This window comes from Protopterus annectens, chromosome 11.part0 (assembly GCF_019279795.1).
Source record: "Protopterus annectens isolate FY-2018-M chromosome 11.part0, PAN1.0, whole genome shotgun sequence".
Lineage (NCBI taxonomy): Eukaryota > Metazoa > Chordata > Ceratodontiformes > Protopteridae > Protopterus > Protopterus annectens.
This window is the reverse complement of record NC_056745.1, coordinates 311,261,795-311,287,762: the sequence shown is the minus strand read 5'-3', so window position 1 is coordinate 311,287,762 and position 25,968 is coordinate 311,261,795. Positions and strand designations below refer to the sequence as shown.

The window sequence follows — 25,968 nt, the reverse complement described above, 5'->3', positions numbered from 1 at the left end:
TTGATGGTATCGACGGAGCTGAGGAAGGTTCGGAATACTAACCATTGTTTCAGCTGCAGACCAAAACGCAGCCATCTAGCCCTAAGCAAAGAAGGGGTAGGGGGAAGGAAGGAATCAATACTCCTGCAGATAAGAAGGCAAAGGGGCATGACACACCCTGGACACTGGAGAAGAAGAAAGGCAGAGTGACATAGGTGGAAGACAGTACTGCAACAGTAATCTATTCAAACATCTACTATTATGATAACTTAAATACACAGTTCACAATTGCACTATCTTTGTCACTGGATCACTGTTGCAATATTCCTTGCTTCTGTGATGACTCCCGAGAGCATGGCAGACTGGGTGGTGAAGAGAGGGGGGTGACCATTGCTAAGAACCACTTGCAGGACAGCTTTGGCTCTGAAATTAATACCTAACTTAGTGGTTAGAAATATGTGAAAAGTTGAGAAAGCTGCATCTTCCAAGAAAAGACTGTGAGTCTGTGCCTTGCATAAAAAACACAGTAGTAGCAGCAGCCCTGGCACACCAAGTCTCATAACTAAGCCTACTAGGTGTTTTCCCTTGCTGGCATAGCATTTCTGGATACAGTGAAACAGCCTCTTGAGGACTGACTGCTTTGACACTAGTTATCCATTTTTCTGCCAGAAAAATTAAATGATCTGTCTTCCTGAAATCTTTTGACCTGTCCAAATCTCAGTTGCCTGTCCACATCCAGGGAGTGCAGGATTCTATTCCTCCTCTTCTAGGAATGAGAAAAGAAAGTGGAAAACTGAATGCTCTGGCTGAAAACTACCTTAGACAAGAATGAATGGTCAGTCCTAAGGCTTATCTTCTCTTTTTGGAAGATCAAGAAGGGCAGGATGCCCCATAAAGGCCTGAAGTTCTGAGAATCTCTGGGCTGAGAAAAGTGCATCAGCAAGGCTGTCTTCCAATTCCAGAACTTTAGTGGCAATAACGTTGTTGGCTCAAATGACATGAGTCAGCCTTTCCAGTACACATCCAAGGTCCCAAGGGTTACTAATATTTTACTCTGTGGCCTTGTGTTGGGGATTTTCTCCCTAAGGACCTGCCTGACTAGCAACAAAGCTAGCTACAATTGTTCCAGAGGAAAGAAGGCAGAGATGGTAGGACAGGTGGGTCTTAATACAGGAGTATGCCTGTTCTGCCTTCATCAGCTCACTAGATTAATGGAGGATCTAGGGTGCTCCTGTAATAGATGAGCCCTGGCCCTTATTCTGGCACCAAAAAACAAACTTCTTCCACATGGACACAAGATCTGTTAGTGGTAGGTTTTCTTGTTTCTATTATAATCTTAAGCACATTCTCAGAGTACTGATGCCTAAAGGGTATTTGAATTATATTATCCATTCTGAGAGGTATGGTGATGGACAGGTTGTCAGACGAGATAAGACAGGAGTCGCCGTGGACTAAGATGTTTGCAGATGACATTGTGATCTGTAGTGAGAGTAGGGAACAGGTGGAGGAGACCCTGGAGAGGTGGAGAGAAGAGAGAAGAGGAATGAAGGTCAGCAAGACTAAGACAGAATATATGTGTGTGAATGAGAGGGAGGATAGAGGAATGGTGAGGATGCAGGGAGTAGAGGTGGCGAAGGTGGATGAGTTTAAGTACTTGGGATCAATAGTTCAGAGTAATGGTGAGTGTGGAAGAGAGGTGAAGAAGAGAGTACAGGCAGGATGGAGTGGGTGGAGAAGAGTGTCAGGAGTGATTTGTGACAGAGAAGTACCAGTAAGAGTGAAAGGGAAGGTCTACAAGAGGGTAGTGAGACCAGCTATGTTACATGGGTTGGAGACAGTGGCATTGACAAAAAGGCAGGAGTCAGAGCTTGATGTGGCAGAGTCGAAGATGTTAAGATTTGCACTGGGTGTGACAAGGATGGACAGGATTAGGAATAAGTATATTAGAGGGTCAGCCCAGGTTGGAAGGTTTGGAGACAAAGCCAGAGAGGCAAGATTACATTGGTTTGGACATGTGCTAAGGAGGGATGCAGAGTATATTGGGAAAAAGATGCTAAGGATGAAGCTGCCAGGTATCAGGAAAAGGAGGCCGCTTAAGATAAGGTTTATGGATGTGGTGAGAGAGGACATGCAGGTGGTTGGTGTGACAGAGCAAGATGCAGATGACAGGAAGAAATGGAAACAGCTGATCTGCTGTGGCGACCCCTAAAGGGAGGAGCCGAAAGAAGAAGAAGAAGAAGAGGAGGAGGTATACAACTGGTACTGTCCTCCTATATTCATTCTAAGCAGGCAGAACCACTGCTGCATGGGAGAAAATGAGATTATCAAAATATTCTAAACTTTCTAGATTACCCAGAAAATTGGCGTGGGGGTGCATAAAAACATAGGCCACCCTATATTGTGTAAAAAGCATTTGTTGTTCAGGTCTTTCTGTATGGATTTGATTCCTTGAACAGAACGCAGCCTATTTTCTGGGGCTGCAAATAGGTCCATCTGGGGAGTCCCCAGTTATGGCAATTTCTAGGAAGACCTCCAGGAGAAATGCACAATCATGAGGGTCAGCCCTCATCTTGTTCACTTGTCTGCTACAACTTTCAGATCTGAAGGGATGTAAATCACTTTGAGAGACATTTTCTGTTGTAATAACAACTTCCATGTTATCATAACTGGCCTGCAGAGCTGGCAAGATTTGCCCCTCCTACCAACAATGCTACTGTCACTAATTTATAAGTTCATTCCATCTATCATTGGCTTAATGCCATTAATCCCTGCATCCCCCTTGATGCTAAAGTCCTCTAGATCTTCTGTTGTGCTGCCAGTGTACAATGTCACAGCTAGCAAGCAGAGCTCATAAGATCTGAACCTCCAACCCCACCTGTTGATGGATTACATTGCAGTGGCATGTCACTACTTTAAGGATTCCTTCCATCCAGAGTTTGTTTAAGGCTATCAACCCCCTGAATTAGTGCAAGTATCTCTTTGACAGGCAACTTCCTCTGAGACTCTGAAAGTTCCCTGGACCTTGAGGTCTTGAAAGAATGCTCCTCAAGCAAAGTCTGATGCATCTCCAATGATGGTTTGGGTGGGGGGCTCTTGCACAAAGGTGGCACCCAATTTAAGCTGTTGGCCTATCACTGGAACCTGGAACAAAGGGAAGAACATGAATCAAATTGCCTAGGGGTACTGGCTGGTATCATACAAACCCAAGGAACCACTGGATTTTCCACATGTGCAATTAAAAATTATGTACCAGGAGGACTGTGAAGTTCAGAGTACTGAGAAACTCCTTGGCTGTGTCCAGCTTCTACTCTGCCAATTTCAAAAAGTATTTTTGAATGCTTTCTACCTTATCTTGAGGAAGGAATGCCCTGTGGGCCAAAGCGTCCAAAAGGGATCCCAGAAAGACTACTCTTTGGGATGGCACCAGGCATGACTTTGAGGTTGAAAGTTAACCCCAAGTGGAGCAACAGATCCCGCTGAAAGCAAACATCCACAGCACCTCCTCTTTTGAGTTTGCCTGGATTAGAAATTACCTAGATAAGGAAAATATGAATTCCCCATAGCCTGTAGCAAGCAATAGGAAGGGACAGACACTTGGTGAACAGACCAATGGTGAGATCAAAGAGGAATGAGGTGAACTGAAAGTCCCAACTCCCAGCAAAAAGTCTTAGGAAGCATGGATGATGATGTGCAAGTAACTATCTTTCAGTTCCAGTGTGACCAATTGAACCCCTAGGAGTAACAGGGGTAGAAGAGACTGCAGGGTTATCATCCTGAACTTGGGTACCTTCAAGAAGCCTTTAAGTCCTGATAGGTCTATAATGGGTGTCCCAGGTTCCTTCCCTCCTGGGAACAAGGAACGACCTATAGTAAAATCCATTACCCTGCTGAAAGTATGCACCTCCTGTATGACTCCTTGGTTGAGGAAGTCTGAGATGATGGGAGAAATCCATTCCTCCTGTTTTTTTAGGACTTGAGGTATACCTGACAGACACGGTCAGCTGGCCCACTACAGACTGTACCCTTCTTTGATAAGGCTTAGAATCCATGCAGCTGCTGTGATGCTTTCTCATGCGAGAAGACATAAGGAAAACCTGTGTGTTATCTTTTAGAATTAGGGAGAAGAAGGGCAGAAGTGGAGTAAAGGGAAAGGGGATGGAGGGGGCATCACATAATTATGACAGCTCTCTGCTGTTAATGAGCCCATGTTGAAACTGCCCCAACCCCATTTTTCTTCACTGTCATTTTGCCACCTTTTTGAATTATGACTTTTTTCCCTTTTTGACATCTGCCTTTAGTTTTTTTCCCTGTAAAATGAGGGAATAAGAAAAGCTGTCTGACTTCCTTACATGATTTTACCCTGGCCCAATGGGACATTAATCAGGTATGTCCTGATATCCTCTGATAAAGTCTGCAACCTTAGTCAGGCTTAGTCTTACAACATTATCAGTGGCTGTGACTCTAGATGCTGCATCTAGGTTCATAGGTTCATAGGTTCATACTAGGCTATCTGCCCGAGGGCATTTATAAGCCTAGCCCATTGTTTTGTGGCTTACGCCACCCCTTTAGTATGGGGAACTATACCCATTATTTTGCTGTGCCTCTGTCGAGCAGTGACACTGAGGTAATTCCTGGGGTATATCTGCGATCTCCCATCCATTGGTCAAGATTTCTCTTGAACAAGGCCAGCGAGGTGCTCTGCCTCACATGTACCGGGATTTTGTTCCACAGCATAGGGAGTCTTTGGGTGATGAATCTATCCCTCCAGCACGTCCTATTAATAGCCGTGTCGAGGTTTAAGTCTCCCGCCCTTGTGGCTCTGATGGATCTAGATTTTTTGAGGTGAAGTATATTCATCAAATCTGGGTTTGACATGGCCTTGTATGTTAGGCAAAGGTCACCTCTGAGCAAGCGGTGCGACTGAATAGAGCTGGAGTTCTTTCAGTCGGGCAGCATAGGACAGATTTTTGAGACCCTTTATCCTTTTGGTGAGGAACTTTTGTGGCCTCTCCAGCTGCTGCAAGTGTCGGGTCAGATACATTCGAATGGGGCATTGTACTCAATCATTGGTCTGATGAGTGATGAGTAAAGGAGACTATGACCTCCCTTGATCTAGATGAGAATCCCTTCATGATAAGGTGGGCAATGTAGAAGGACTTCCTAACTACTTTAGCTACATGGGTGTCGAATGACAGACTACTATCAACCTGGGTCCCCAGGTCCCTGATGACTTCTTCTGTGCTCAGTGGATTGCCACCTATTTGGTAGCTAGGGGTAACCTTGTTTTTCCCGAAGGGTATGACTATGCATTTTTTGGCATTTAACTTTAGGCCGTGGCTCTGGCACCAGTTATCCGTTTCTGTGAGACCCTTCTGAAGGATATCTGTGTCAGATGTGTTTTCTACTATGGTGCCCAGTTTGCAGTCATCTGCAAACTTTGTCAGCCATAACCCTCCTGTGTTTGCTTGTACTTGGAAAAGTAGATGCCAAACAAGAGTGGGCCCAGGACTGAGCCCTGTGGGACACCACTTGTGACAGGCTTTGAGTCTGACATGGCGCCAGCAACTCTGACCCTGTGGGTTCTGTCACTCAGCCAGTTTGCAACCCATCTTGTGATGTATGGGTTAACATTTAAGCTGATGAGTTTTTCAATGATACCCGAGTGGGGTATTGTATCGAAGGCCTTAGCCAGATCAAGGTAGGCTGTATGGACTGCCTTTCCCTCATCAATGGCTTTGGTGACTGTTTGAAAAAGTCAACCAAGTTTAAAAGGCATGATCTGCCTTTGACAAAGCCAAACTGGGTTGGATCCAAAGTCTGCAAATTCCCTATGTCTTTATTTATGAGGTCCATTATGATCCTCTCCATGGCTTTGCAGATAAGGCTTGTCAAGCTAATGGGCGGTAATTTCCAGGGTCTGTGGAGGCACCGCCTTTGTGAAGTGGGACCACAGTTGCAGTGCACCACTCCTGGAGTGCGTATCCAGAGGTAAGACTTTGATTAAACAGCTGTCCTAGCTGTGGGTTTAATTCCTCATTGAGTTCGTGGAGCACACAGCCGGGACACCATCGGGTCCCATGGATGCTGTGTTTTTGCTTTGGAGAGAGCAGTTCTCACTTGGGCGCTGGAGATGTTTGGGGGCTGCACTCATTTGGTATAGATATCTCCTTTTGGGGAGGGGAGAAGTTTGCACTGAACCTGTCAGCCAGTATGTTGGCAATGTCTGTAGGATCAGTAATCTTCACATCATTTTGAACTAGTTCTGAGCATATCTGGGAGTTTCCTCCTAGGTTTCTAACATAGCTAAAGAAGGCCTTATGATTGTCTTTTGAGTCTTTAGCTATTTTTCTCTCGAAATTTGCTTTGGATGATTTTATGAGAGCTCTTAGTTTTTACTTATAGTGATCAAGGGTGTCTTACCTTTTAAGGATTTTGCTCTATCTTGTAGTAGCTTCCTCCTTTTGTTGTAGAGTTTGTTTATGGCTGGGGTCCACCAGACTGGACGCTTGCCTTTGGTACAAAGAGTCTTTGTTTTGCTTGGGATTGCCTTATCCATGCAGTCCTGCAGGTGCTGGTAGAAGGCGTTTGTAAGTGATTCAGTGGCTTGAGTATTGTTTTCCGCCGACTCGGGCGCCTGAAAGGAGACCACACTAGTCTTTAGAAGTGTGAAGTCGGCTTTTGAGAAGTTCTTTACTGTGGTCTTTTTTATTTCAGGTGGGGGTGGGATGAGGACCTCCAGCGAGATTAGTTTGTGATCTGATCTCACCAGTGAGGGGTATACTTCCGGTGTTGAACATTGTGCTCCCATGTTCGTGATGATGAGATCAAGTATGTTATCTCCTCTTGTGGGGATGGTGACTAGTTGTTCCATGGCATTTGAGTTTATGAATTCCAGGAACTTTTGGGCTAGGGTGTTTGGGCTTGAGTAGTGTTCCCAGTCTATATTAGGGTAATACTCACACATCAGATGGAATATGCAGCCTGAGCAGCTGTCAGAGTGCTCCAAAAGATGCACTATGCTTTGGATCCAACAACTCCTGTCTTTTGGCCTATATGGTACAAGAAAGGCAAAAGGAATGTAGCAATTTATAGCCCAGAAGGACAAGGTAGCTGAAGTATAAACTTTCTTGCCAAATCTATCCAAGGCTGTACTCTCCTCATCACTTGGTAAGAAATTAGGTGCAGTTACTATCCCTAACTTCTTTCTCAGGGCTGGGTTTTTGTAGAAATACTTGTGGATGTTTTGCACCCTATAGAATCTGTTTGGCTTTTCTGGTGGAATATTGTTGGAGTCAAGGGCCTTGCATGCAGCTAAAATTGCATCCTTCAATGCACACAAGACAGGCAAGGGGTACAACCATAGGCTTGGGAAAGAATAGTTGTGTAAAATCTTACCATGACCATAGATGTCCTTCTCTCTTCCATGGTGCAGTATTCTAAATTCTTAGGTTTTCCTCTCTTGCTACCCGAACGTCCGGCCAGTATACAAAAGCTTCTAATCACCACAGAGTATGTGGGATGTCTGACGCTGGCTAAGGGAATGTGGGCCATAAAAGAGATGTCTGCATGTACCAGACCTCAGAACCGAGCGCCCCAGTCCCAGGAAAAACTTTGCAAGTCCAGTGCCATCCAAGATGGGACAATTTAAGGGAAGAAGAGGAGAAGGAGGGGGGAGGAATACTGCAAACATGGAAGAGGAGGACATCAATGGTAATGGTAAGATTTTGCACAACTATTCTATGTCCTATTCTCACGTTGCAGTAGTCCAAACTCTTGAGCGAGTGCCAAAGCTTACTGAGAAGAGGAGGGTGGTGGCTTGGAACTATTCTCTATAAATCCATGGAGGATTGCCCTGGCAAATCCAGCCCTGGATTTGGAAATGTGGTCCAATTTGTAATGCCTGGTAAAGGTGTGGAGAAAGGTCCTTGCAGCTGGCTCTAAAATGGTGGCAGTGTCCAATCCCTTAAATAAAGCTCCTGATGAAGCCACAGCCCTAATGGAGTGTGCTTTAACTTTGGAGCCAAGGATTTCCCATGGTGTGCATAGCAGAAGGAAATTGCTCTGGAAATCCAAGCTGAAATTGTCTGTTTTGTCACTGCTTTTCCCAGGGCCATGGGCTGAAAGGAGACAAACAACTGGTCTGATTTTCTGATAGATTTGGTCTCGTCTAGGTAAAACCTAAGCTGTCTATGCACATTGAGAGAATGTAGGACTGTCACTCTGAGGATGGGCAAAAAAGGTGGGAAGATGAATAGCTTGGTTTAAAAACAGCTCATTGACCACTTTGGGCATGAAGGAAGGGTTGGTCCTAAAGGTTACCTTATCTTTGTGGAAGATGAGAAAAGGGGGAATGGCTATGAGAGCCTGTAACTGTGACAGTCTTCTAACTGAAGTCAAGGCCACTAGGAGGACTGTTTTCCAAGTTCAGTGTTTCAGCCTTAGAAGCTGGTTTAAAGGGGGCCACCGTGAGCTTCATAATTCAGGTCCCGTGGGGGTGGGATGTCTGTTCCTGGGGGGCCAGAGATGCAGCACTCCCTTTAGGAATAACTTTGCAGGTAATCAGGAAGCCAGAGGAGGATCTAGAGGCAGACCAGCAGAAAAAGCAGCAAGGTGGGTTTTAACAGAGGAGTACGCCAACCCTGTCTGCAATAGTTCGCACAGGTATGACAGTACCAAAGGGACATCACCCTGGAAAGAGTCCAACTGTCTTTGAAGTCACCATATGGAGAACCGTTTTCATTTAGATATACAGGATCTCCTAGTATTAGGTTTCCTGGCCTCCTGCAGGAGTGTGAGCACATCCTCATTGTACAGATGTCTGTAAGGGATCAGAATACTATCTCCCACAGGATAAGGTTCACATATTGTAGGTGGGGATGGATTAGAGACCCCCTTTTGTCCTGTGTGAGAAGGTACACTCTGTGAGGTAACTTGTGATTGTCCCTGGCTAAATGCAAAAGGAGGGGAAACCAGTGCTGTCTTGGCCCAAAGGGAGTCACCAACAAGATTTTTGTTTTCTCCAGCTGAATTTTCAGTAGGACGTTCTGAAGTAGAGGGAAGGGGGAAATGCATACAGAAACAACCCCTTCCAAGAGACTGAAAAAGGCGTCTGATGCCCTTGTCAGAGGACCAGGCAGCCTGGTGCAAAAAAGATGGAAGTTGTCTGTTCATAGGGGAGGCAAACAGATCTGTCTGAAGTGTACCCCATTTGTGGACTATGTCCAAGAAAATATCCCTGTGGAGCATCCATTTGTGGGACTGTAACATGGACCTGCTTAAGGTGTCTGCCTCAGTATTCTGTTCTGACGGGATGTAACTGCCTGTAGCATGACTCCCTGTTGTGTGGCAAGCTCCCACACTTGGAGAGCTAGTCTGCATAGCGAGTGAGATTTTGTTCCCCCCCGTTTGTTCACATACCACAGAACTGTATTTGTGTCTGTGAACAATTTTAGTAGGCCTTGTTTCAGCGTGTGTTGGAAGGCCTTTGGGGCCAAAAGAATTGCTCGAATCTCTCTGACATTGATATGCTCCTGTTCGATGGAGTCTGACCAAGTGCCCTGGACTCTTAGGGAACTCATGGATGCTCCCCAACCCAGATCCGAGACATCCGTGTACATCTCCCGCAATGGCAAGGGAGACTGTAAGGGGAGTCCTGAGGTATAGTTCACTTGAGTCAACCACCAGTGAATCTCTTTCTTGAGGCAAGGTAGGAAGGGGATTTTCTATTCTAGAGGATGAGAGTGCTGTGTCCATATAGACCTTACGTACCATTGTAGCTTTCTCACATGAAGCCTTGCCAATGGCAACATGGGAATGGCCGATGCCATATAACCCAGAAGTCTGAGGTACTGCCTGGCAGTCAAGTCTGTGGCCTGAAGGACAGTGAGCAGGTACTGCCTTAAGTCTTCCACCTTTTGCGGTGGCAGAAAAGTCCTCATGACATTCGTCCTTATCCTGCACCCCAGGAATATTATGCCCTGAGAGGGGGTCAGGTTGGACTTCTGGTAATTTTTCTTGAAGCCCAGTGCTTCCAGGAGTGATATTACTGTTTGTAGATGGCATTGCAGGGATTCTGTGCAGTCTGCCTGAATGAAAAGGTTGTCTAGGTAAGGGAAAATTTGAATCTCTTGGGTCCTGCAGAAGGCTACCACTGGTGCCAAACACTTGGTGAAGACCCTTGGTGCAGTAGAAAGCCCAAAGGGCAATGCAGAGAATTGAAAATGTGAAGAGGCCACAGAGAAGAGCTATCTCCTGTAATTGGGCCTGGTGGGGATGTGGAGGTAGGCATCCTTGATGTCCAAGGTGACTAAGAACTCCTGAGGGAAAATCAAAGGGAAAAGGGTTTGCAGAGTGAGCATTTGAAAGACAAGCACTTGCAGGAAGAGACTAAGGTGGGAAAGATCTAGGATTGGTCTCCATGGGCCATCTTTCTTTGGGACTAGGAAGATCCTGGAGTAGAAACCTTTTCCCTTCTCTGTCAGAGGGACAGGTTGAATTGTTCCCTGGGCAATGAGGCTGTCTACAACTGGCTGAAATAATGGAAGCTGTTCTTTGAGGGGGCTGTGGAATGCCCTTAAGGACATAGTTGTAATCCAGGTCATGAAATAACCCTTCTCTGTAGTGGATAGGACCCTCCTGTCTGTGGTGATGTTTTCTCAAACAGGGAGACAGTGAGAGAGCCTTTGGGATAGGGGGATGGGATCATGTTTTTTTTTTTTTTTTTTTTTTGCTGGAATGGCAGGTATTCACAGACTAGTTGCCCTATCTTGAAATTGAGACTTCTGGGCTGGAGTGTGAACTGGCCTGGAAGGAGCTGTTTGCTTCCTGGCAGTCCTTCTGCCCCTGGAAGGAGGGGTGGGGTAGAATGTTTCCTGATGAATTGTGTTTCTGAAGGGTAGTTCCTGTGGAATTTGGGGATATGAGAGACAAATAGGTGCTTCAGGTCTTGTAACTCATTCCCCCTTTTGTTGCAGAATTTTGAATAACTCAGCCACCTTTGTCCCAAAGAGGGCAGAGTTATAAAGAGGTGCATCCAAAAGTTTTGCCCTAATGTCATAAGGTAGGGGCTGTAACTTTACCCAAGATTATCTTCTCAGGACTGAGACAGATGCAGCAGACCTGGCAAAAGGTTCAGCAGCATCGTAGTTGCACTTAATGGAATGTCTGCTGACCTGAGAGGATAGAGATATAAGGCTGGACATCTAAGCCTTGGCCGGAGAGTCTGGGATGTCACTCAGAAGTTTAGTGGCTTGTTCAAAAAGGTTTAGGCCACATTTGTACATTTGGGTTTGATAATTTATTGACCTGAATGCCACGGTAGATGAAGTGTAGACCTTCTTCCCAAGGCATTCCATGGCCTTGATGTCTGTCTGTGGGGAGTAGTGAGAAGGAATGAAGGTGTTTAGATGCCTTATCAGCTGACACTGAAACAGTGTCAGGGTCCTCTGCAGGACACTTAAGGATTTTGGCTCCCTCAGGGAGCTTGTAAAATCTGCCAGGCCTTCGAGGTGCAGGAGGCTGAGAATCAGGATTGAGTGATGCTGTATTAAATGCATCAAGAAATGCTATGAGTACTGGCAGTATAGCTGAAGGGGCAGGGGAGTTCATCTGAAAACGTTCATATCATCTTTTCTGAACTTCTGTCATTGCAGAGGAGTCCTGTTTGAAATGTTCCCTCATCTTCGCAATGGTGTCCCCTAAGATGAGATCTTCAGCTGGGGAATCTGCCTCTGCAGATTCTTCCTCCAGGGAGGCATAGCCAAGGGGCAATGGTAATTGGGAGACAAAACAGGGAATCCTCTGAAGAAGAGTCGGAGGATTCTTCAGCTTCAGAGTGTGAAGTACCCAAAGGCCTGAGGCCTAGGGCTCATCACAGGAGGAGCCACTGGGAAGACTAAAGGTGTAGCAGGCCTTACAGCCATAAGGGCATTGAAAAGAAATATTTTTCTGAGTCTTTTTGGGGCACACATCCACTTGAAAAGCCTTACAGTCTAGTCCTGTAGGCCAGACCTCCATGATGAAACTTAACTTCTTTTCTGATCAACACTTTGCGGCGGACACTCTTTACCTCCTGAAAAGTATTTGCCAGGGATCTTCTTTGTTTCTTGTATGCTTGGAGAAGGCACTATCTGAACAGTCATCAATCTATAATGATGTGCTTTTGTCCTCAACCATTATGTTCTCTAAAGAGGCATCATTAGAGGACTAGAGTGAAGATGATGGACAATGCAGGGGCCACAAAAGTGCTTTACTGGAGCCAGTGACCTCAGACCAATTGAGTGTATGAGATGCTTGCTCAGCATCTTCCAATTCCTGAAAAATCTATTACTCAACTTTTTCTTGAGTGAAATTCAAAGGTGGCAGACAGATCTGCTGAAGACATGGCAGTGTGTGCTAACACCTCAAAATATTTATGACCTAGATATAAGCCCAGAGTACATAGACTACTACTAAAAGTTTTGGGTATGAAACCCTGGCAGACATTGCAATTTTTACATTATTCTCTGCCCGTAGGCAAAAATACAGCTAATATGATAGGGCTCTGTGTCACATAATCGAACGGCCACAATGTCGAACGTATCATCTCATCGACAATGCAGGCCATCAAACCATTCTGAATGATGAACGAGACTGTGTGATGGAAGGGATCGGGAAACTTGCCCTTTTCCCCACTGTAGTGCAATCCTGGAGCTGGCACATATAATTAGCAGGGGGTGTGGGAGGTTGACAGACTGTACTGTCAATGAGATGACGTTCAACAATGCGGCCGTTCGATTTTTAGACAAAGACCCATATGACAGCCACTGTAAAGGCTTTGCTTACCACGCTCACTTTCTCTTTTTCTTGCTATGCATAATTAAAACAGCCATGGGGACACCCTCAAAGCAGCAAAAAGCACACATCCAAAATCAGAAGAAAAAAGTGAATCTCCAACAGGGTATTTACCTGCCTTAAACTCCAAGTCAAGTTCATACAGGCATGAAGTACTACATGTCATGGTGAAAGAGACATACGCATACATGTACTACTGCAGCAAATTTCTGTACATGGAAATGGCATATATCCCATTTACTCCAGCACACTGAACATGCTCTAGGACAGGTGTATGCTATGCCAGAGGGAAGGGACCTGAGGTCTTTAAGAATGGTTGGATGGATGGGACAACTAGTAGTAAAGTCCCCAGAAGCAGAAGTAAACATCTTCATCTTCTGCTGGGTACTACCTGAACTGCCTGTAAACATCTAGAACAGAAACTCAGGTGCATGCTGTGGTAAACTTTTTTTCATGACAAAGCAGAGCACCCAAGGAAGACGGACTGCTTTCTTAGAGGTCAACAATTGCAAAACCTTCTCTGAGGAATAGTTCCATAGCTGTGTGCATCAAGGGGGGGGGGCCTCCATGGGAAAGCAAGATGCAATGACAGATGGAATTACTCCAGAAAGGACTTTGTGGAAAATCTCAAAGTATTTACAGACTTCTGTCCCTAGCTGGGGTGAAGTTCCTAGGTTTGCACCACAGGGAAAATTTCTTACACTTATCAAAGGGTAATTCCTTGGTGCTGGGCCTTCTTAACTCCTGCAGAATTAGCAGCACTTTATCACTGAAGTTTTCTCTGAAGAGCAGCAGGCTGAGATCAATTCATGCTGTTAAATTCATAAATTCAGTGTCTTTTGGTTGGAAGTACCAGCCTCCCCTACCCCAATTAGTAGAAAATGGAGGTCAGGAAGCAGTATGGGGTTCTGTGGTCATATGGGGCTGCAAGTACACACTGTGGCAGCCTGGAACATGGTGGGGAAAGAAGGATGAGTTTTCCATTTTTGAAGCAACTTGGAGTTTATGGAAACTGGGGAGGGGAGGGCACAGAGAATGCTCCCATTTCCAAGGGATGGAAAAATAATTTATTGCCCCAGCTTACTCATGTGGGTATCCGAACAAAAACCTTCTCAATAGGTGGTTCCTTTCTGAGGAGTTTTGAGTTTCTTGGTAAGGAATTTTACATTTTCTTTGTAATGGTAGGTTCTGCCTTTACAAGGTAATCTAAGCAGTTTACGCCTTCTGTTGTATAATTTGTTAATGTCTACTGACTACCACGGTCGTTTGTTGTTGAATTTGCTGCTGTAATTGGTTCTGGCACAGGCTGCTCTATCAATGCATTTATTTACCTAAATGAGCTACGATTCTTGGCATAGAAGGTTGTATATTCCCAATCCATAGTGGGTTTAACATGGGTAAATTTTTAGACTTTGTCTTATGATTGTAAAACGTCCGATTATTTTCTTCATGTCGCTAATGAAGGCAGTGTTGGTTACCAAGGAGGCAAAAAACATGCCAGAGCAGAGTTTGTGAAAACAAGATATTACCACCTCTGGTAAGATTTTGGACAATTTAAGCCAGGGAATTCTCACTAAACCAATCTAAGAAGCATTGTGCATAACCAATGTTAGACATGTAAGTAACTGATGATGCCACAGAGTCTCAAAAAATCATAGGAGGGCTGCATAAAACTAAAATCAGACACTGCAGTTGAGGTCCATAAACTTGAACTTAAAGGTATCAAGTGTCAAAGCAAACATGGCAGAATGGAAAAAACATAAAATTTGATTTCATGTCAAATAACTGATCCTGAGACACTTTCCTTTCATTTTCCTCCGACAATGTCCTTCTTTGTATCCTTCGCACAACTACACACTGATACAACAGATGCCATCTGCCAAACACTGCACTACTGAAATACGTTTTAACAAAGATGATGAACCACAGGTAGTTACTAGACATGCAGTCTATGAGACCATTAAGGAGCTCAACTAAATTTTTCAATTACCGCAAAGCATTATCTAGATAAGTGACTTTCTCAAGGGCACACAGTAAGAAAATTAAGGTAGATAAAGATGCAAACCTTGTACAGTTAACACAGGAAGTAGCTCATTAACATGTCGGAGTTTTAGTACTCTGTGATAACTGCCAGACAATAAGAAAGCCTAAAGATTTGTAATGAGACTCAACAGTTATGCCGTCTAAAATAAAAGACAATCATTCACAGCCAGGCAAGACATCAGGTCAAGACAAAATAAGTTTAATGACAGAGGGCAACGTCCGATACAAAAACAGCACTACAGCAAATAGTGGGACACGAATGACATCTTAAATTCATCCAGCACTACAGCAAATAGTGGACACGAGTAACATCTTAAATTCATCCTCTTCCACCAGTACAGCAAACAAAACAGAACCATGACACAAGACATTTATAATAGGACAATACAAAAAAAAAAAAAAAAAAAAAATTAAAAACAGGAAACTGACACAAAAATGAAATTATTAAAGAATGGACATTTGCACGCTAGGTACAAACATTGCCATCATCTTACCCTTTGAATTCCAGCTGCAATCCAGTTGAAAAGAAAATACAATGAAATGCACCAGGGTTGTAGTCTTTATATGGCTTACAATCTTCAGAAGGCACAGCTCAAGACAACCAAGCAAGGAAAAAAGATTTACGGGTAACAATTTAAATTGAGAGGAATCATAAGATGTACACTGAAAAAGCAGTAGTCAAATCTAATCAAAAACATGTTATATTCTTAAGAGGTATTTATTCAAGGCATATAAGTTAGGCAATAACCTGAATATCGTATTCAGTTTCAAGCACCAACCAGTGAAAGGAAACAACTTTAGAAAAGACTTAGAATAAATGGAAAAATGAATACAGCACAGAAGATATGACTTCAAGCATCAACCAGTGAAAGGAAACAACCTTAGAAAATACTTAGAATAAATGGAAAAATGGATACAGCACAGAAGGTATGACTACAGACGAACTATTATTGGTGTGCTGTCTTTAGAGCACTGAGAACAGAACAGATATGGCACAAGTACATAAGTTACACAACAATACGTACGAAGAAATAAAATTTAAAAACAAGAACAAACAGGAGGAAGTAAGGCAGAGGCACAATTTCATAACAAAGGTGAACACAATTCATTCTGAACACAATGAAATACCTTTTCTCTCAATATCCTACCTGCATTTTGTCCAATTCTATAAGCAGACGCACCACAACTTTTTTTTTTAGTGACTACCCTTAAAAACAGGACAGTTCATCACTGTGAAATCTTCTCTGTCAACAATCAAAAAATATAAAATGCTTGACCATGAACTACATTACAGTTTAGCAACATACCATCGCCTCTGGATGAAGCGTCTTCTCCTGGTTTGTACATTTCTGCATCTATGGAAACAAAAAACGTTTTAATCTTTGACAAGCTTAAGAGGTAAAAATTAACCAAAACAAGTGTGTACAGTTTTTACACTACTTTGATAAGCACTCTTTAAAACTGCCAAGGTAGTGTGAGAATAGAGCCATAAATAACCACCTCTATATACTCAGTCCTTTCTTATTTGCAATGGTGATGGACAGGTTGACAAACAAGATCAAAAAGGAGTTCCCATGGACAATGTTTGCGGATGACATTGTGATTTGCAATGAGAGTAGGGAACAGGTAGAAGAGACCCTGGAGAGGTGGACACATGCTCTAGAGAGAAGAGGAATGAAGGTCCACAGGACTAAGTCAGAATATATGTGTGTGAATGAGAGGGAGGACAAAAGAATGGTGAGGATGCTGGGAGTAGAGCTGGCAAAGATAGATGAGTTTAAATACTTGGAATCAACAGTTCAGAGTAATGGTGAGTGTGAAACAGAGATAAAGAAGAGGAGAGTGCAGGCAGGATGAAGTGGGTGGAGAAGAGTGTCAGGAGTGATTTCTGATAGACGGGTACCAGTAAGAGTGAAATGGAAGGTCTACAAGATGGTAGTGAGACCAGCTATGTTATATGGGTTGGAGACAGTGGCACTGACAAAAAGTCAGGAGTCAGAGCTGGAGGTGGCAGAGTTAAAGATGTTAAGATTTGTATTGGGTGTGATGAATATGGACAGGATTAGAACTGAATATATTACAGGGTCAACTAAGGTTGGGACAGTTTGGAAACAAAGCCAGAGAGGCAACATTGCGCTGGTTTGGACATGTGCTGAGGAGGGATGCTGGGCATATTGGGAGAAGGATGCTAAGGATGGAAATGCCAGGTAAGAGGAAAAGAGGAAGGCCTGAGATAAGATTTATTGATGTGGTGAGCGAGGACATGCAGGTGGGCTGGTGTGACAGAGCAAGATAGAGAGGACAGGAAGAAATGGAAACAGATGATCTGTTGTGACGACCCCTAATGGGAGCAGCTGAAAGAAAAAGAAGATGGTTTGTGATGTAAAATGCTTAGAGATGGGATTATGTTAGTATGGTTTGTTTTCATTTATATACATGCATGACTGTTTATGTCATAAGTGACAATTTAACAAAGATGTTTGTTTCTTTTTTAAAGAGAGAGAGAAACCAGTAATTTATTGCTTAGACTATGTGATATACAACAACATATGTGATGCATAATGTTTGTAAATGTGAACTTGTTAATATGGTCTGATTACATTTATATAAATTTGTTTGAAGTCACAAGTGATAATTCAATAAAGATGTTTAACAAAAGAAGAAAAAAAGAACTATGTATATCATTCATCCAGTGCCTACTGCTCTGTAGTTTAAAAGAAAGCCCACCACGCTGTATGACTCAGCAAAGGTCATACATATTCAAGGTTCCCCATTCTATGAACAACCCCAAAGAATAATAAAAAATAATAATAATAATAATACTAATGCCAGTATTTTACTGATGTAGACATGCACGGTATCTGCAACTCTACTTTCTGAGCTGCACAGACCTTTAACACACCTTACAGAGCCAAATGTTGACCACAAAACAAAACCGGATTGTTAGAACGAATTGCACAGGACTTAAAAATTCACCACAATCTCTGTCTCAGTCTAGCATAATATATAAAATACTTAAACTAACTTGTCAAATAACAGAACCTATACAGCTGGTGCCAAGCAGTTAAATGAAAGCTGTCCTTTAGATACATGATGAAGGAAAAGTCATTATAAAGTGAAAATATGCTAAAGCACAAGCAAGTTAGTTTACTGCATCCCACCAAAGAAATATTACCCATCACTGCAGCACAACCCTAAATTCTGTTTTTTTCCTAATAATTCCATTTGTAAGGGGGATACCTCCTTAAACCCCTGCTTCTTCAGAACTAGCCAGGACACAGTGGCTGATAACAGGTTATAAAGCTCAAAGAGGGTTTTTTTACCTCTATATAAAGGCATCTGTCCAGAGAATTTTAACAAAAAGAGACAAAGAGATAGAGACAGAAACTAATCATCTGTGTAACGCTCAGCACAGTTACCCTTCAGGTGGGTTGCTTTGCAAAATGCCTGTGAAAGTGAAATGTCTGACAAACTATTTTACTGCTACAAATGAGGTACAGAGAAGTAAAAGGCATACCCAAAAACTGAATGCTTAAAGGAGAACAGTCTTTCAGTCAAGAAGGTCCATAGCAAAAAGTGACTACTACACCTGCAATATCAATCTGCAAAAAGCACCATTTAGCATGCATATGTCGTAGTACCAGACCACAATAAGGCACAACAATGTTACTAGGAAACTCTGACAAATATACTATATAGCCACGCATTGATATATTTCTAAAACAGGCTAAACACATTAGCCTTATATCTGGAAAATAAGGCTCTAGCCCTGATCTACTTTGATTCACTGACTAGAGGCAGCTAGGACAAGAAAAATATTCACATAGTAAGGAGAAAATACACATCAAATTTGACTTAAGGTATTATTTAACAACCCATTATACCACTGGTTCTACAAGTTGGGAAGCTCTTCCCTTATTAGCTAACCCCATGAAACCTCCTGGAACCTGGAAATCATAAAACAAAACTACACCTTTAGGAAAATGAATATCACACAACTTTCCCAGTGCATCACACAACTACATATGGAATTAACATTTACATTGTCTAACAGAAGTACAATTAAAACAGTTTCTTACAAATAAATTACTATCCTCAGACCTGCATCCTTTTAGGCCACCTTAACCCCTTCCCCAACCAACACATCCTCCAAAACAGACCAGGTCAAAAGAATTTATAAATTACTTGCAGCGAGGAGAGGAAAAAGGCATCTTTCAGCAGGATACGCTTCCCCAGCTATGATGCCGCCATTGCTCAGTGCTTCCATTATTGAGTGAGGAATACACTCCACATGCACCTTCTTATACAATGTGTGAAAAAGAGAAATCAAACCATAATAATGATCTTGATTTGGTAATAATCTTTTAAAGAAAGGTTTTTAAAATGTATTTATTAAATCACTTTTCATAAGGATATAGGCGCATACATTAATAGAAAACAAACAATAGTGACATTTTCATTGTTTTGATGCAGTATACACATGCATTCACACATCATTCACTCTAATATTACATAAATTGCTTAATTCCTGCCTTCCCTTAAACTCCACCTCTCCTCCTCCTCCTGAATATATCCTGAATGTTTGTTCCCACAAATTCCTCTTATTTCTATATAATTTGCTTCTTTCCTTTTCTAAACCTCTCACCTCCAATATTTTGTTTTTTCTTCTTTAAAAATATACGTTACTTCATTTAAATCTGGTTTAGATGTTGATTTCCATTTTCTAGTAATTGTTTTTTATCTATCTCTAAACAATTCAGATCCTCTGTGTCCCCAGCACAAAATAACAATTTCTTTAGTTATATCCATTTACACCCCAACACTACTGTAAAGTATTAAAATCTGCCAAATCATTACACACCCAAAAACATGTTCATAGTTATTTCTTTCTTTCCAGTCACATCTACAGCATTTACCGTCTTACCTGAGGAAGAATTCTCTGAAGTCTGCCTGGGTTAGAAAAATACCTATGCAAGCACTGTCAATCAAAAATCCTAAATCTTCCGAACTTTGTTGGATAATTGGGAGCAATACAGATGATCTTCCATGTCCCCTCTCTAAACCTTTCCAGACTCTCTCCACTTTTCTAAGCTTATCTGATTGATTCTTACAGTTATCAAGCAATTTTATATGCCCCAGTAATTATACATTGTAACAGTAGCTTCTGTTCTACATTCATCTAAAAAATCTACCAGAGCTGGTCTTTCACCTAGTACTCCCCTATCTCTTCCTCTTTGCCTAATTATAAATATGGCCTGCAACTTAAATAGGACATGCTGGAGGGACATATTTATCTACCAGCAACTGCCACATCTTTGGAACAGGCTACCAATTCATGTAAAACAGCACCTCTACGACACTGTTCAAGAGGAACCTGGACGAGTGAATGGGGCACCATAAATTCTTACCGGGGATAGAGCAGACGACCCTCCTGGACATGGGCAGTCATCATTAAATGCAATCTTGGGTACTGACTAGCATTTCTATGGTATTACATTGGGATGAAACGGCTAGGCTTAAAATGACATCTGGGTCTACAGTCTAGTAATCTCCTGTGATCCTAACATCCTATACAATGACATCAATTCCTGGTACAGAAGGCAATCTCTAATCTGCAGTGTAAACTTCTGCTTGGCCTCATCCCACTCATTACCTTTCTCTCTCTCTCTCTCTAGATACTTGTTGCAAATACCGTGAGGTTCCTTTGCCAACCTTCTCAGTTAAATTTTAGCCCTCCCTTGCCTATTTTCTACACCCCTATTTGCTATCATTCGTAATGGCGAAACTGCCTTTCTCTGCTACTTTTTTGCTTAGTTCTTAGAATATTTTCTACTACTTTATGAATGTAAGATGGTTATTTTCCTTAAAACAACAGCATTCAAAAACCTTCTCTCTCATTATTTCCTCAAACATTTTCAGATCCCAGTGCTGGGGTTTATTAGAAAGGAAATTGCATGGGAGATTACAGATATCTTTAAATGCATGTCTCCCCTTCTCCCTCCCTTTTCCAAAGCAGTCAGTTACCACAGAAACATATGACTTTGCTTGGGGAGCAGTTTCAGAAAAGATAAAAGTGGAAGGTGTATGGGACACCAAGGACAGACACAAGCACATAAATATCAAGGAGATGCTTGCCCTGATCAAGGCACTCCACTCTGAGTCATCTTTGGTCCCCGGGACTACTTTAATTTATTATCGACAATACCACAGTCATGTGGTACATTGACAAGAAAGGGGGAACCAGGTTGTAACCACTCTACAAACTAGCCACGTTAGTTTGGGATATAGCTTCACAGTACAACCTCACTCTACAGGCATCCTACATTCCATCAGAGCAATACTGTGTGGCAGACAAGTCGAGCAGGACAAGGGCAGAGTATCAAGAATTGAAATTAGATCAGGGAATCTTCCAAGATTTGATCTGTGGGGAGCTCCTCAAGTAGAACTCTTTGCTTCCTTTCTGAACAGTCAACTTGCAATATTCTGTTCCAGGACGCCATGCAAAAAGGCCTGGAAAGACCAATGCCTTTTCTTTTCCTTGAACAGGAATGTTCCTGTATGCTTTTCCACCTTCTCCACTAATATCAAGGGTGCATCTGAATATTCATAAGGAATCCCCCAAGATCATTAGAGTGACTCCTTTCTGGCCCAAACAATCATGGTTCTTGCTTTTTTTGGAAATGGCCAGGGGCAATTACCACAAGCTTCCTCAGACTAGACCTACTCACACATGAATAGGGGTGTCTGATATACCCCATCAATCAACTTCAACTAACTGCCTGGATGACAGGGGTCTTGCTTTCCTTTAGGGACCTGTTTGCTGAGAACATGCAGCAGGTACTAATGGCAGTAAGAAAGTCTGCTACTGGAAAATCATCTATTAGCAAATGGAAAAGGTTTTATATATGGTGCCAACAACATAACAGTCATGCATCCAGGGCTAGTTGTTCTCTGGTTTTACAATACTTGTGTGACTTACTATCCTATGGCCTTTCTTACTCCTCCATCAAGGTTCATTTTTGGTCACTTATAGGTTCATAGGTTGGTACTGGGCTATCTGCCCGAAGGCATATATTAGCACAGCCACATTGTGCGGTATTCACCACCCCTTTAGTAGTTCCCTAGACCCTTGTACTAGCAACTAGTACCCTTGGCCCCTATCTAGTAGTGCTGTTGGTGTGATCCCCGCTGTGAACTTTCAGTTACCCATCCACTCATCAAGGTTCCTCTTGAAGAATGATAGTGAGGGGCTCTGTCTTATGTAGATCGGGACCTTGTTCCATAGTAAGGGAAGTCTCTGTGAAGGGAATCTATCCCTCCAGCATGTTCTATTCATTGTTGTGTTGAGGTTTATATCCCTAAAGCGTGTAGCTCGAGTAGATTTGGTTTTGCCAAGATGGAGCATGTTCAACAATTCTGGGTTGGACATGGCTCTGTACGTTAGACAGAGATCACCTCTGAGAAAGCGGTATGCAACAGTGAACAGTCTTAGCTTTTTCAATCGTGCTTCATAGGGCAACTGTTTGAGGCCAGTAATCCTCTTGGTTAGGTACCTCTGTAGTCTCTCCAGCTGCTGGAGATGTCTAGCTGGGTACATTCCAATTGGTGCATTGTACTCAATAATGGGTCTGATGAGGGAAGAGTAGAGGGGCACCATTACATCGTTAAATCTTGATGCGAACCCTTTCATGATCAGATGGGTCACACAGAAGGACTTTCTAACCACTTTGGCAACATGGTTATCAAAGATGGTTATAAGATGGTTACTTAAGACGCATGTCTGCCATGGATACTCCTCTTTCAATGCATCATCACGTCAAAATGTTTTTGAAAGGGGTTTTGCACAACAGGGCTCCAGAAGTACTTGTGGCCCCCCCTTGGGATCCATTGTGTTAGAGAAGCTAACACTTGCTCCATTTGAACCATCTAATCCTGGCTCACTTGAGGTTCTTAATATGGAAAACAGTTTTATTGACTGCACTGATCTCTGAAAGAAGGATAGTGGGGTTGACTCACGATAAGAGCTTGCAACTCAATCTCATTTTCCACAAGGACAGGGTTTCTTTGAGAACTAATCCTTCTTTTTATGCCTAAAGTGGTATCCACGTTTACTTTCATCCAAACCATCCAGGTCCCCTACAGATGACTGTACTTCCAAAAGGCCAACTTTCATATGATTGACTTTTGGAAGTTTGAATGTTCTAAATGGACAGCTCCCTATAGTGCAAAACGGGAAAATTTCCATTTTTCCACACTGTAGTGCAATCTCGGAGTTGCTATATTTAAATAGCAGGGGGAGGGAGGATGCACCCCCCCCCCATGGGGAGTGCAAGGGGGGGGGTTAAATCCCCCCCCAGCAACATGTAGGTAGGTTTTTTTTTTTTTTTTTTAATACATTAGAAATTTCAAAAGTCGATCATATGGTCTCGGCCATGTGGGCATCGGCTTTTTGGACTTTTGATCATGTATAGTAGACCCAACAATCCATATCCCCATATTCTTTCCTGACCCCAAAAATGAGACAGAAAGGATGCTTCATACCTCAGATGTCCACAGACAACTCAAGTACTATCTTGACAGAATTAATCTTTTGGATCTTTGGATCAATTGTCCATTTCTTATGAAGTTAAAAAGAAGGGACAAACTGTGCAAAAACAGACCATTTCGAAATGGTTGTCTAAAGATACCACCTTTTACTATACTCACCACAACAAAACTATTCCAGACAGTGTTTGGCTTTATCTATGACATTTTGTAAAGGGTTGGCTTATAGAAGCTGCTACATGGTTGTCTGTGCATACTTTTACAAAGCACTATAGGCTTGATTCCTTATCTAGGTCTAGATCAGACTTTGCTAGGATCATTACCCAGAAGCACCTGGACTCTTCCCCTACCACTTGCCAAATGTAGTCAGTTAAGGTAATCTACCCATATAGTTAAGGGTATTGCAGCAGTGATCAATATAATGAATATAGTAAAGTTGTGCATAACTGCACACTGCTTAACAGCATCCTTCCTTAACTTTGGCAGATTATCCAAATACTACTTTATTTTCCATTTAACACTCTGCAGTTACTTCTCTTGCTCTGCAACATTCCCTTTATTCTGTAATATTGTCAGCACCTCTAAAAAAAAAAGTATTTCTTAACCTTTTCTATCTTTTATTTCTACTTTGCTTTTAAACTCTGTTTTCATTTTATTCCACTCGTTTGATGATCAGTGTGCAGCCATCTTGGAAGTCCAAGGCATTCTTGATCCATTTTCCTTAAGTGGTGCAAATGTGCTTACAGCATCCATAGATTTCTAATAAACACACTAATATACAGGTTTTAATACTTTATCTGGAATTGAAGCCTCATGGTCACAAACTGAACAAGCCCTTTTTATTCTAGCAACTGCAAGGCCCGCCCTATTTGCATTCATTAACTGTTTTAATTATATTCATTTTGCATTTGGAATTGGTATAGTATGATCAAGTTTTACACTGAGCTACCACTGCTATGTCTACCTACATGAAATAATCTTTTCTTCGATATTCCAGTTGCAGCTCTGCAGACCAGTAAAATAACTCATGGCCACACTGTGCCCAAGGTAAAATGCAGTGTCAGCCACCAGGAAACTATTCATAGGCAGTGTACCACATACACAACATGCATATGATACAATCATAAATCTAAAAGGATTCTCCTCCTTACTTTTGTTTACTAGGTAGTCACTAAAGTTAGGAAAAGTAAATGCCATTTATTGTGCGACTTTTTTTTCACCTTATGATTATAAAAAAGCCACCCTGAGTATGCCCATTTGTTCGGTTATTAAGCCCCCTGCAGACCTCCCTCTTCTCTTCTTAACCTGTTTATTTTAAAGTTGAAAATGTATCTGAAAGAAGATGACGACAAGACTCTGCACAATAACTACCACCTCTGTGATGAATATATAAAGCTTCTTTACTGTACAGGTTGTGTTTGGTACTTAATGCAACACTTAAATCTATGTTAAGATGTTGACGTACTATGTATTTTGTAACTAGCATGGTGGCTAAATCATTTTGTACAACTAGTGCGTGATCTAAAAGAGTTACAAAGTGGCATACATATAAACCTTGTTCAGCTACATACATCATTCTTGGGTTTTTATAAGATGACTTTCACGTTTTTAGAGCAATAAGAAAACTCATTCACATTACTAAGTTGTAAAGTCCTTAAAGGCTGGGCAATGACTGACTCACTGGTCTGCTAACAATAGTTAGAAGCTCCGTTATGGACTGGATACCCTGACAGGACCACCACATCCTCAAATGTATACTCCCACTTTGTGCCAGTCTGGGTTCTTTCTAAAAGATGAACATGCTTTAGGTCTCCCCGATTCAGTTTCTCACACTTTAATTATAAAATTATTACAGACCTTATACAAGAAGGGTCCAGTGGTTCAATGGGAGATCTCTCTTCTCCAGTGCCTATGACCAGAGATTGCTTAGCAGTCTGGACACTGGAGGTCAGAAAGAAAGGAAATACATGGCCAACCACTTTCTGTCTCAAATGTTTAAGTATTTCACCAAATGAGACATCAAGGGGTGATATGGGGTACCCTTCCCCTACAACAAAGTCAGTGTCTTCATTTAAAGACTCTTATGGAGAGTCTAGGTGTGTCCTCTTACACATCTGCTTCCAAGGGGGTTCTTCAGTGGGAGGCTGTCGAGAGGACATGTAAGCCCCAGCGGCGTTCTGAATGAGGACAGTATTGAGACTTGACCAGACTGGCTGTTCCGGATGGGACAGGATGAAAAGACACAGTTTCCACAGAAGACAGTTGACCATGGGGTGTGGACCTGAGAGGAAGGATGTCTTTCTCCCTAAAAGAGGAGAAAGCTCTCTCCACTACTTCCAAAGCAGAAGCCACAGGACAGACAAGCTCCACATTCACTGGATCCAAAGAAGTCTGTTAAGGATGTAACCAGACATGCCCTGGCTCCAGCCTCAAAACAGAGGTCAGAACTCAGTTGTCAAGTGCCGAGGCTCCGAGGGACGGTGGCTATAATAGAACTGGAGTTTCCCCCCCCCAACCCCCACCCTGGATTTTCCCAAAAAAAAAAACCAAACCCCTTTTTTTGGGCCCCCC

At 42.5% G+C, this 25,968-nt stretch overlaps 1 protein-coding gene across 1 annotated transcript in view; it reads right to left on the bottom strand.

The window, feature by feature from the left end:
- NEDD1 (NEDD1 gamma-tubulin ring complex targeting factor) overlaps positions 1–25,968 on the bottom strand; it is a 955,822-nt gene that overhangs the window by 457,771 nt on the left and 472,083 nt on the right. Inside the window, exon 10 of the mRNA XM_044087817.1 lies at positions 16,161–16,208. Within this exon, the coding sequence (XP_043943752.1) occupies positions 16,161–16,208 (48 nt within the window). The remainder of the gene's footprint in view (positions 1–16,160; positions 16,209–25,968) is intronic.